A 14,618-nucleotide genomic window follows, 5' to 3' on the forward strand; every position below is an offset into this window, starting at 1 on the left:
ATATCTTATTTTCTCTTCCATTACAGATGTCTTATTTTCTTCCCTAATGGTCGGTCGATAACTGGGATACGTTCATCGTATGTTTATATTTTGTCATATGCCGTGCATGAATATTACAGGATATAAAGGGCAAACTTGTGTCTTTTTTTAGGACTTACCCAGAAATATTGCCGGTTGAAGCCGGGGATCTTCGTGTGAGAGGCCCCAACCTCGTGAAGGTACGTCAAGAACGCATCCATATCGTCCAGGCTCTTGATCCCTTCGTCAAGGGTGGACATGACTGTTTTCGCATGCTCGGCCAATTCCATACTCGTCGATTGCTGTTCTTTCGTTTTCAAATCCCGGAATTTTGTGAACATATTTAACAATTCCGCGTTCTCTTCAAACAACCTGAAAGCAAGGTAAGGTACATAAGGTACAGTATCGTTAAAAGAGGAAACGTATTAATTATATATGTATACTAATACTTATTATATTAGATTTTAATCACAAATATTGAATTAATGATGATGAAGTTTTTTAATACAAAATTTTATTTTTATATAAAAGATTAGTATTATAAAAGTAAATGTTTTAAATGTATTTCTTACTTAATTATTGTACAAAAATATGTGTGACACATGCTAAAATAGAATTTCTAATTCGCGTTTAAATAATATTGCGCACTTAATAGTTTGTTTTAATTAGTCTGCTTTAATTTATGGCTTGAAATACGCAATCGTCTTTTAAAGATGGAACTTTAAATTAATCTTTCTGGTACTCGGCAAGAGAAATGAGAAAAGGGAAAAATTTTCATTCGAGGGTTAAAAAACGTTGAGTATTCTTGATAAGTTCTGTTTGCTCTGAAGAAGTCATAAATTTCAAACTTAATTCTCCGGTGGCCCAAGATAGGTTTATTCCCGCCTTGATACTTTCTAAACGTATTTAACGAATCTCCTGGCGTTTTAATTTCGCGTCTAAAATTTCGTCCCCCAATTGCTTTAAAATATCTGCTATTCCGCCAGATCTCGTGACATCTTTTACTTTTCTCTAATTGAGAAACAGGAACATCAGAGACAAAATCAGGCGAAGTATTGAATTTCAAGTTTTATATTATCTAATGTCAGCATATTTATGAAGATGAAAATCAATCTTTAAAAAAAAGTGAATAATTTTGTATTTATAATAGTTTCATATATTTGAGTATATTCTGACAAATAATTTAAATTTTTCTAAAGATATATATATAGTTAAAATTAGAAAAAATTATTTAAAGCATTTGTCAAAATATGCTAAAATATTTTAAGTTGTTATAAATATACGGAAATAATATATAAATATAAATTTATTGAAAATTTTTATTACATAACGTTTGCTTTTCCCTTTTCCTTTTTCATATATAGCTCTCTTGATCCTGCACAAAATTTAGATAACTTTTTTTTTACGAGTTTTGTACTCGTCGAGGTAACGAGTTCACGTGTTTCTCGTTATAGTAGCTCGACAAAAATGTTTTCGTTCCGTGGATGGCAGGTTGCTCTCAGCCATTCATGAAATACCTCTTTATACAACGAGGCATTCCAATCTCGCTCTTGTCTGACTAGTGAAAAATGTACGTGCAAGAAAGGAAATATAAATCGTATTATATTATCTTCGATAGTATCGACAGTTAATAATTATGCAATGTATCATCAAGAGTATACTTGTTTTTCTCTACTGTAGTTAAAATTCAATGCACGTTTTTATGATTTTATATTCTGCCAATAGAGCACATTATTACAACATTGTACAGTATTTATACTTGACATATTTATTCATCATATTTAATCTCTACATTATATTGCAACGTATTTTAAATAACAAAACACATAATATTCAAATGTATCTTATAGTACAAATAAGAAGATAAATTTTATTTATTTTTCTTGAAAAAAATATACAAAGATATATTGATTGATTGAAAAGCTTGATCTCATCTACAACAACTTGAAAAAAATGTCGAACTAGGATGAATTATGAGAATATCGATATTTAAATTGATGTGATATCGTGTTCGAATTATCCCTTTTCACGCGTACAATTTCTCGTATCCGTATAAATTATTTTTCTGCCGAGAAGCGATGCATTTCGCATCTACTATGATTTATGATTTGATAGTATGTAAACTCATTATATGTGTGTGCTAGCTATAGCATCAAGCTTTACTTTATTCGGAAGATAAATATTCTGTGCAGAAACAGAATAAAATCGGGCGCGCCTCTTGCAATTTTGAGAAAAGAAAATGAAAGATAAATAAATAAATAAATAAATAAACATATATATATATATATATATATATATATATATATATATATATATATATACAGGGTGTTGAAAAAAAAGGGTCACATATTTTGATAGCAGATAGTATTGATCAAAACAAGAAGAAAAGGTCTAATTAACATGGGTCCTAAGACTAATATCTTCAAAGATACAAGCTATTTTGTTATTTGAGTTCTTTGTCATTTTCTTATTAGTCGTGTCATCTTTAGAATGTAATGAACAAAGGAGTAGGGGAGAGTGGGGTACAATGGGGATATCTTTTTTCTAGGTGCCTTAAAAAATAAAAAATAAACAAAGAGAGATAAAGAAACAATTTTTATTTGAATATGAAATGTAATCATTTATCTTCTTCCATTTTGTTATCATACATTCAGTTTCTTTACTTCAGTTTTTTTATGGAAGATAAATGATTACATTTCATATTCAAATAAAAATTGTTTCTTTATCTCTCTTTGTTTATTTTTTATTTTTTAAGGCACCTAGAAAAAAGATATCCCCATTGTACCCCACTCTCCCCTACTCCTTTGTTCATTACATTCTAAAGATGACACGACTAATAAGAAAATGACAAAGAGCTCAAATAACAAAATAGCTTGTATCTTTGAAGATATTAGTCTTAGGACCCATGTTAATTAGACTTTTTCTTCTTGTTTTGATCAATACTACCTGCTATCAAAATATGTGACCCTTTTTTTTCAACACCCTGTATATATATATATATATATATATATATATATATATGGAGAGAGAGATGGAGAACCGCAAAATTCATTTATTATGAACGGAATACATTTCGAAAAAATCATTTATAAATGTGTACGTATGTTTGTATTTTTCTATCACGTATCAGAGATAAATTTAAATGAATAATTGCTTTAAAAAAATGTATGAATTTATTTTTTATACTATTATATATAATTCGGGTTTCGAATATATAGATTTCAATTTCGGTCAATAATTAATATTTATATAATAAATATTTAGTCAATAATAGAGTTTTTATGCAAAAAAGTGCATACATATTGTATATGTCGCACGCATACACATATATCTTTATATATACTTCTTATTAGTTATTATTTATTAAAATTTTTCGCTATATAATTCTTTATTTTAGTATAATATTATTCATTATTATATATATATATATAATTATTGCAATAATTTTACTTATTATACATTTCTAGAAATCATGAGTAAAAAACTTTTTCTGTTTTTTAAATAGATGAAAGCATATAAAGAGATCACATAACAAAATGATATATGCCGCATAATAATGATATATAATGGTTGAATCATTTTCAATATATATGGTTATCGTAATTCGTTATCATTTCTCTCACATTTCTCGTATACGCTTCGTAAATTTCTCCGCGAATTAGTTTTAGTTATAAATAAATATAGAAATCCCAGAAGGGGGTCGATGGGATATGATTAATGTTTTATTGCTATCACTTTTTAACGTATTATATGTCATATATGTCATGTATAACAATAATGAACAAATAGCGCATCTTCAACACCTTCAAACACCGATCAATTGGATTTTTTTATAACCAATGAATTAGATTTTTTTTATAGTCATCCCTGTTTTCGAAGTAAAAGTGTCATAAATTACGATTATATTTTTGAGCTTTAATGAGGACACAAGCTGCTCGCACGTAAAAACACGCGATTCTATACTGAAGGCGAGGTTTAAAGGGGGCATAAAAACAAATTTGCATATACCGCGATGCAGATGGGATCGACGTGATTGAAGGGGACTGAACGGGGGCGCCTGTTGACCCGGGATACGATAAAATATTTTTAAATGCGGTCGACGGCAATATAAAGGGTGACGGTATCCGTTCGGTAAGTTTGGCGGGTTCTTATCATTTGAGAACGAATTGAAAAGTTTTATATCGGAAATCCATATCCCTTGTCCCCCTCCTCCATAGAAGCTGCTTAAACCGATGAAACAATATGATATTCCCAGATTCAACGCGCGCATGTAGCTTCAGCTTTTTTCCCACGTTACTATCCGCATGATCCAATAAAAGACCATCTCTAAGGATCGATATAGTGTAATTATTAATGTTGAATATCAGTTGCTGTCTAGTTTTAAATTTTACAGCATGTGATATATAACACGATTCTTTTCTCCTTTAGTTTAGTAAATAGAGAGTAGATAAATAGGACAAAATATTATATTTATTTTTTAAATGATGTACAAAAGCGAAGAGATATATAAGAGCAATTTGAAACACCGCTGTGTGTGATTTTGATGTGATATCGATCTTCTCATGAGAGTCGAATGTAGTAAATTAATTTGATTCGAGTGAAAACCTTATCAAAGGATGAACCCAACGCTCGCGTAGCCGGATATTAACACATTTGAGCAACGCTCGGTGAAATTAATGCCTTGTATTTCAATTAAATTAAAGACCTCGGGAAAATCCAGCCGTCAGCAATAACACCGAGCAATAACACCGATTTTTTAATTACCGAGGAAATCCGGGCTTTAAGATCGTTACGATGAATAATAAGCTAACATAAAAAACTCTTTGAAAAAAATACAGATTATAAAACGCAGAATTCGTTGGTAATATGCGCCGTTTGCAATTACGTGGACTTTAGCCAATCATTGTTTTGCACAAAAATAAATACGCGATTATAGCGAATATTAGATCTCTTTCTAATGATTTCAATATTGTTGTCACGTAGAAAATATTGCGTGGATGGTTACCAATCATTGCGCGAATTATATTGCTAATAAATATCTGTTATTATGATACTACTGATATCAAGAAAAATAAAATATATTTTTCATCGAACATACAATTTTGTAAATATTGATACTATGCAAAATATTAGCAATGATATCAAGTATCGGACATATTACGCTGATAATTAGTGATTTTCGGATTATGTCGTATTACATTATTAAAAGATAAATAAATATTTAATGGCATTGACTAGAAATAATGTACGTAAATATTTATGAAATTGTCTAATTATACGTTTATCGAAATGTTCCGGTATATTTGCAATGACATTAATAGTTTGATCCATGAATGATTGGCAAATCTAATTATGTATTTTAATTTATATTGTTAATAAATAAATGAGTACATATATTACATTTCTAATTGCAGATGAAGTAAATAATATCTATGACATTATATGTGCAATTTATAAAATATTTATTTTCAATAATTATTGCGTGTATTATCAGTCTAATTATTTGTTTCTTGACGTGCCAAAAAAATTGAAAGTATAAAACGTTTGAGGCAATTGTTTGAATACTGATATAATAAAGAAGAAATTTATTTTTTTCACGCAGCCTTCGGTAAAAAGGTTGCGGTAAAAAATAAATTGAAATTTCTGTTTTAGTAACATACCTTTTTTTTATCGTAATATTTTATATATTTTTTAGTTTATGTATAATATTCCGGCAGGGGCAATATTTTTCTCTTTTAGCATCTGACAACAAAAGTTCATTGCAAGTCTGTAAAGTGGTTATCGGTTAAAAATTTCATATTTTTTTCGCGAAAAATGCAACTGCATTCTTTTTTGTAAATTTTTTTTTGCATTTTTTTTTTTATAATGTGTCACTCAGTTTTTAATTATTTTCGAGAAAATAAAAAATATGTAGTTTCAAATGTATAATTGATAGCAATATTTCAAAGCGCGAAATTGATCTAGGACTTGTTGATGATGAAATCATCTTTTTCGTCAATAATATCATTCATCTCTAAAGTTATTAACATGCGCAATCTGTCACTTGGCCGTTGCCAGCTCAGCGAATATGATCCATTCTCTTTAAGAGTGGTACGTGTTCCAGTTTCTCTGACGACCACCCCAAAAGAATCGGTGGAACGTGCCTAACCTTCTTTTTTTCCGAAGGATTTTTCTCCGCTTCATCACAACGATGGGGAATGAACCAATTCGTATTCAGTTTGCATGCATAATTCAAATTCTATCATTTATATATTATCATATTTACCAGATTGATAATAATATTCAGATTGCATTGCATTAATTTGATCAAAAAATGCGCTTTGCCAAAGAAAGAAATCTCGCTTTTAATTCTATTGGAAGAATTTTTGAGAGAAATGTACTAGATTCATTCGCGTTTTAGAGCGATATAATTTGTTTATTATCAGAGAATTAATATTATTAAGAGAAATATTGTTAAAAAATATAAGAAAGAATATATATATATTAAAAGTTATTTTATACTAATAGAAATATTTTTCGTATTATTATGTGCAAGAGAGCATTGCATGCAATCTTTTATTAAGCTCTTATTAAAATACAACAGATTTAAGACGTTAAACAACATCAATAAATAAAAAATCAAAAGAGATGAATAAATTAATAAGAATTATGTCAAATATACCTTGACTACACATCTCTGCGTTAAATTAGCTCGTATTATACATTCAAGTAGGAGGAAGTAACCCTTAACTTGATAATGTGTAGTGATCACGACCCGTGTGTATAAATATTTAAGAGTAGTATGCTTGTGTGTCCATGGCGTATATTATTATTTTGTTGCGTGACACTTAACTATAGTAAGCAACGATATTCTTCTACAATATGACTTTTTTATGCATATTATATGTACACGTTAAAAACACAAAGCCGCTCTTACCCGAGAAAGCCGTTTATTTTTACATGAGCATCAAAGTTACTATCGAATACATTTAGCGCATGTAGTTGCTTTATTAATTCTTCCGTGGCTAAGTGAGATATTTTTAATGCCCCGTAGCACAATTGCTTTTTTCCTATCTCTGAAAATATTTATTTCCTTAATATTGCTGGGGAATAAAAATGCATTCGTGTATAAATAAAAAATTATTATTACGATTGAACGGGAATTATCGTAGTATTTTTTTTCCATCGAACGCGCGTAAGTCAGTCGCTTCATTTAAATACTTTTATTCAACGCAGAAAACGACAAGATTATAGGGATCAAGGGAAATAGAGAGATATTCATGAATGAATTTGATGTATAAATTTGCCGCTTAAAAAAATATGATCGATGCGTCGCATTGATCTCGCACGCTTGTAGTCGTTTATTGATTTCCGAGGCTGCGCTGGACCAAAGGCTGCTTCGATTCCGCTCTCCCTCTCTCTCTCTCTCTCTCTCTCTCTCTCTCCTTCGTAACTGTTGAGGATGTCACGTATAGCTAGTGCGAGCTTAATTGAGTTACCTTAAAGCTGGATGCTTGAAGGGAATCGATAAGCGCGTATATACATATGTACGCACGTATACGCATAAATATTATATATATGCACAGGATAAGCGAAATATACATACTTGTTATAGAAAAAAATTTATATCCACTTTATATGGTATCAAATGAAAATTAATATTAATACAATGTTAATTGATAGAACATCTTACAAGCTTTTGACATAAGAAAATTAAAAAATTAGTATTATAGAGAAAGATTTACATGTAAATAAAGTTAATTTGATGCTCTAATATTTTTAAATAAATTTAATTTAATTTATTTCTCTCTATGCCAATTTTATTTTTTTATTTTAAATTGTATCATATGATTTATATAAGTTTTTCTTAAACTTTTATTACAAATTATATACAACAAATAATTTCAAAACATATTCAAGGGAATATATAATGTGGATATTAATGTAAAATTTATTTATAAACTTTTACGTCAATAATATTCAAAAGTATGAGAGAGATCTTAGAGAAAGAGAAAGATTAGGAAACTAATGAAAATTGTCTGATGACTAAAAATCAATTATGATTATGTTCAAAAGAGTTTGAGATTTAAGGTTACACTAATATACATATAGTGCAAAACTTCTGTGTCATTATTATTACCATTTTATTTTACAAAACATTTTTTAGACTACGCATCTCTAGCTTAGATCTAAATTACATGTAAGGCACGCACACGCGCGTGTGGAATGTATATAGGAACGTAGATTTGCTAACATTGCGATATAACGGAATTCCCAGATTAATCTTATCCAAGGATAATCACTGTGTCATATTGACCTCCCTTCTCTTATTACATGCACGTACGCAATCTATACGAGTGATTTAGAATTCAAGAGGAGTTCGCTCAATCTATGTATATATTATAACTTAATAAAATATGCAATACGAGTAGCAACGTTGCTGATATTTATTTTGGTTTCTTGAATTTCGCATTCTAGTCACTTTTGATTTTTTTAAAATTTTAATCACTAGAATACATTTAATCTATCAAAAATGAATGTAAATGAAATTTAACAGTATCTCTTTGTTCCATTTTGCAAAAAAATACAATGGAAGTACATTATAAGCTTATGAGGACATAAAATAAATATTTTACTTATTGTTTGTAATTTATGATCTTTAATGCAATATATGTATGATAGTAAAAAGTATAGAATACATGTATAATAATTCATATATTTTTGGAATATTGATATACTATTAATGGATTATAATGCATATTTTCGTATATCTTTCTCCTATCTAATTTTTTGTTTATTATATTTTTGTTTATTATACTTATTATATTTTTTTATTATTTTATTTTATTGATTATTATTGATTATTAATGGATTATAATGTATATTTTCGTATATCTTTCTCATATCTAATTTTTGTTTATTATATTTATTACATTCTTTTATTATTTTATTTTATTGAAATAGAAGCTAGAATATATGATAAAAATTAATAGGTGCGTTGATTGCTTTCATGCTGTAATAAATACTTGATAAATAGTTTATCTAAAATGCATCAAAACTATAAAAATTAATGCAAAATTTAATGCAGAGAGAGGTATCAAATTACTTTTTATTAAAGATTGCGAAATTACGAAATATCTATAGATCATAGACAATATATATAAATTAATAGTTACAAAATAAATTTGAAATAAAACTAAACAAGTGTTACAAGAATGTTATTTGATAAATTTTGCTAAAAATTTTAAATTATAATTCTTTTATGTTTATCCATAAGTCTGTGGAAAAATTAAAAGATGCACGCCATATGTATATACATGTATTATATATGTGTGTGTTATATATATATATATATATATATATATATATATATATACACACACATAAGTTATTATCTTCCGACAAGAAGTGATAGATTAAAGAGAGATTTATTCTATACAAGAAGAAAGAGAGACAGAGAAAGAATTTCAAGAATAAATATCATAAAATTTATATTATAAGGATTTTTTAATAAATTTCTTAATCAAATTAAATGTTTATTATTCGTTGTTAAATAAGACACTAAAAAGTATCTAATTTTCTACATAATATTAATAAGTTAATATACTGTGGAATTAAGATTTATCTATCTAAGTGACTTTATTTCATTTCAGCTTCCACAATGTTGTTTTGAATGATAACAATTAAGACCATATGAGATATTGAGTGTTATTAATTATACCGATACGGTACGCTTGAGTAGCTCGCAAAATTCAGTAGAAATCAGAATTTTATCATATATGACGAATACTAAATTGTCATAAATATGAAGTTATTTATTGCGATTGCATATCAGTAGCGTAACATTATATCAGGTATGATTACTCCTGTTGGTTTCGATAATGTCGGATCGAACGGAAATAAACAAATTGAAATATGTCCTTGTATATTGATTACATAAAAGCGTGCGTTTACAACGCAATTTTGGCAAAATTACATTTAAATTATGTTACGCGCTATATTAGAATTAAAAGTTTAAATCGCATAAGAGGAAAGAACCAGGAGATTAACTTTAATCGACTGCAATTCAAATTATACTTTTAATTTTAACTTTTAATTTAATATTATTGAAGTAAGCATAGCATTATATATATTTGCTCTCAAGACAAAATTAATTTAAATTTCTCATTATAGATATAGGAATGAAGGGATAATTTTTCTTTTGTTATTACATATATATTCTCTAATTCTTTTTTGTTATTTATTTTCTGCACAAGAATTTTTGATTTGGAATATATCGATGTAAGTGTGTCACATTCTTTACAATTGTGATCGTGTAGAGTTATCAAATATAATTAATTCTCTTCTCGAGTCTTTTTCCCTTACTAACCATGGATTAAGACAATTTTCCATATCAAATTGATTTATTTTCCCGAGTAAAAGTAAATTCGACTCCATTTTCACATTGAACTATTCCGGTATAAACGTTGACTCAGCTCTGCGTTAGTGCTTCATATATTGTGAAAACGTCAATATCAGGAAACGTATTGCTCGCCGACCAGTTGGGAAAAATAATAGAAAGTGCTCGTGTATGTTTTTAGAACACAGCTTTCGTAGCTTACGTGAGCTTACGTATTCTATTAATTAGCGCGTGTATTTCTTAAATGTATAGAGAGTAATCATATGTAAAGTGGAATTTTTGTCGAACAAAAAATTTTATTCCATAGAATTTTGATAAATATAATAAATAATTATAATCTATAATAAATATAAATATAATGCATAATAAATTTTACTGCTTTTAGATCTTTGTTTTGAAGCTTAAAGTAAATAACGCCATATGTGAAAAAATTTATTTGTATTAAATCAAATTTCCAGCTGTGTATAACAGACTGACATTTCTGCAATATTAAATTAAATGTTCAGATTGGATTACAATATTGTGAAAAATTGTAAAAAAACTGTTGAAGTTTTTAGATTGTTGACATTTTACAGAATTGCATTATTACTTTAAATAGTGTTAAAGAAAGAAAAAGAGAGAGAGAGAATAAAACACTCGATTAACTCTTGTTTATTTTTTAATTTAAACATAAACTGTATATTTTTATACATATTTGCTTGCTAGAGAGAGATTCCTCTCATCTATTTTTATTAATATACTTTTTATCAGATTTACATATTAACCTGAAGATTCGCATATCATGTATTATATAATCGAATAATTCATGAGATGTTTATGTAGGTATGTATACACGTTTTTTTCTTTTAATAACTTGTTAAATAAAACAACAAATAAATCAAAAATATATATTTAATATAATATATAATATATAATTGTCTATATATGTGTGTGAAAGACATTACAAAAATATTATTTTGTATATATATGTGTTTTGATTATTATAAATATTTTGTTAAGATAAAACGAAATCGAATAATTTAGCAAAGATGTATTTAAACGAGAATTAAAGTGTGAGTTAAAAAAATGTCCAAGGGATTTCATAATTAAATTATGACATTATTGATATATAATATTAGAGGAAATTATGGAAATTATGGAATTATGCAAAAATTGCAATAAAATTTTCATTAAAAAATTATTAAAAATAGAAAGTAGAAAGAAAAGTGAGATTGACAATGAAAAAACAAGCAATTAAAAGAAAATTACATTTACCCGATTTAACTAGTATTACGATAATATGATTTAATTAGAATTAAATTAAAGAAAGAGATTAATTCAAATATTCGAGAATAATGACTTTTTTTCTGAACGAACTCATTTATTTTACGTCTCAAAAGCAGAAAGCACTGTCATCATTTTCACGTTAAAATATCGTCTCTGCGATGCCATTCTGTGTGCGTATGTTTTCTCTTCGCGTATGCTCAGCTAGCTCCAATATCGCGAATCGCGCTATTTGCTCACGAGCAAATAGATGGAGCAGAGAAAACTACACCATCGTAAAGCACGGAAGATATTTCTGACGAAAGTAGAAGAAAGAGAAATACATCGTTTGCGGTATCGTCAGTTGATCGAATTGAGATATCAGGTCATTATAAAATTTACCACACCACGATATTTCATTCTTGTCTTATCATTCTTTCCGTAAAAATGAAAATTAACACAGAGAAGTAATAATATACATTTAAAGCATATTTTTAAATTACGTTTTATATTCTTCGTAAAGCTTTAATTAATGTGCAATTTTAAAATCTTTTCAAAAATGAGTGATATAAAAGCATTTGAAGGATTGCATAAAATAATTAAAAATATTCTTACAATTATTTCCAGAATTTTAGTTATTTTTCCATCTTTTCGCGATATTTTTAACGGCATTATAACATTAGACAGCATCGAGCATTTTTCGCATTATTCCTATTTTAAGCAATCGGAGTACTGATCCCGTTCTATTGTTTGCACTCATCGCCTGTCATACGCACTCGGTTTCTCTTTGTATGACAGTCTTTCTCTTCTCTCATTGGTCAATAATAATAAAAGTGTCCTGATGCTCTCAGCATGTGCGATTGGCGTAGAATCTGTCAGACAAAACTGCGACGAAAAACATTCTTCCACGCGAATAAATAGATTTACTTCGTAAATAGCGACTTGTTGTTCTTGCGGCGAAAACATGAAGATAAAAATGAATCATTTAATTGATAAAAACGAGATGAATCGCGTGCAGTGAGAAGAGAAACATGTCGATCAATCGTGTCGACGTTATTGCAGAATCTTTATAATTTCTTTCGACTTGTATATAATAAAAGAAATAAGGTTTTATCAATGTTTTTATGTGTTTATCACTTCCCACATTTATGTATCGCACATATTTTCTTATCATTAAAATATCACAATACGAGATGAAATAAAAAATAATATTTATCTCGCAAACATAAAAATGCAAAAATAGAAAGCTTATGAGAGATTTGACCTAATTCTTGGGATAAATTTTATAGCAATTTAACCCTTCGTGATTCGCTCCTTTTGTGTATACTTGTGTATCAAACTGACGTGAATACTCAAGGGTGCGCCGATATCAGGAAATCTCTTGTTTCTCAAAGGATTCGCGAAAAAGCAAATCAAAGAAAGGTGAAGAGAAGAACGAGCTCTATCAGATGATGTGGAAAGGAAAGAAAATACGAATGGCCGGTTGTTTATCCGTAATTTCCTGAAACATGGACCTAATTTGAAACTTGCCTTTGATATCATTCTTGACGAATCATTTACTGTTTCAATTAGAAATTATCGAAACTTATGTAACTTGAATTTTTCTTATATAATTTTGCCCTATTATTTTGTTTATTTAATAATTAAATCTAATCTTTTAGGATCTTGACTCTGAAACACTAAAATATCTATGTAATAGTAGAAATGGACAATAGCGGAATATGGATGAGATTTGATACAGACAAAAATCTCTATTGCACTTTAAAGAAAAAGAAATATATATAAATTTATAAAAATAAAGATAAAACTAAATATATTAGGAGTAACCTCACTGATTTCAATAATTTTAAAATATGATTAATATAATCGTGAGAAACATTAAAGGATTTTAATTAATCGCTAGTTCTGTATTACAAAGTCATAAACATACAAAGTTAATTATAAAATCCCTTTAAAAAAATCCAAAATAAAATCTAAAAGTTCTGTATAAATTTTTGACTTTTCAAAGCAAAGCATCTTACAAAGTGAAGTCTATTTTATATTGCCCGGTGCTTTGGATGCGAATCTAAAAGAGTGCAGTTCCGTACTTTTTCGATTTTTCACGCAATGACTTTTTAAAGCAACGTTTACTCCATATCGCTTGCAAAAAATAAAAGGATAAAAATGTGATTAAATGTTTTTAAACGTTTTACATCTAAAGTCCTGGTTAATATGCTTCAGGTAAATTTTTATCTTTTGATGTTCATAATATTAAAACCTGAAATAAGCAATAATTATGTAAATTATATAATATATGTAATATTTAATGTTCGAGGAGCTGTAGGAAATACTCTTTTTTCTGTAATATACTTCAAGATATATATCATTGAGATTGATAAGACTTCTAATATTCAAAGTCCCTAACATTCAATTTTAAAGAGATGAATATTTATCTAGAAAATATCGAATATAAAGACAAAATTTTATAATTTTCTTTAATATCATCGTTATCTAAATCTTTAAATTCTGAGAAGTGCTAATTTAAAGAAGCTATTTATTTATTTATCAGTCTTTTGAACGCGTATATGAGACATAAACATTTCTCCCTTGAGTTTCCCACATTAAATATTAATAAAACACGCAGTATGCAAAGAGAAGTCGAGCATGTAGAACGTAGCGTACGTTGTGTACACATGCTTATAGTTAAAATTTAAAAATACACACATAAAGTACATCTAATAATTCAATACTAAGATATATTATATTATAAAATATTTAGAAAATTTTTCAATTGTGTGCGAGGAGGAAATTTTCTTTGCGATTGATTTACGCGTAATTCTCTATTGCAGAAAAGGAAGACGAGAAACACATACATCTGTGTATTTATAAAAGACAAATATAGTGAATTGCTCTCTCTCTCTTTCTTTCTCTACACAGCATCTCTAAATATTTAATCAAGTTCGTGAATTTATCTGCGCGTATATTTTCTCATTGATTCTAC

At 28.0% G+C, this 14,618-nt stretch overlaps 1 protein-coding gene across 4 annotated transcripts in view; it reads right to left on the bottom strand.

Moving 5' to 3' along the window:
* The window catches only part of LOC145966010 (neuroglobin), a 39,479-nt gene that overhangs the window by 13,287 nt on the left and 11,574 nt on the right, over positions 1-14,618 (bottom strand). For all 4 annotated transcript variants that reach the window (XR_014436944.1, XR_014436943.1, XM_083089678.1 and 1 more), the window contains exon 3: positions 159-390. Coding sequence is in view for 2 of the 4 variants with exons in the window: in XM_083089678.1 (XP_082945804.1) it covers positions 159-390 (232 nt within the window). In the remaining 2 variants the exon portion in view is untranslated. The remainder of the gene's footprint in view (positions 1-158; positions 391-14,618) is intronic.

Source organism: Camponotus vicinus, unplaced genomic scaffold, assembly GCF_025532165.1.
Source record: "Camponotus vicinus isolate PSW18456_S1 unplaced genomic scaffold, iyCamVici1.0 SCAF_2, whole genome shotgun sequence".
Classification (NCBI taxonomy): Eukaryota; Metazoa; Arthropoda; class Insecta; order Hymenoptera; family Formicidae; genus Camponotus; species Camponotus vicinus.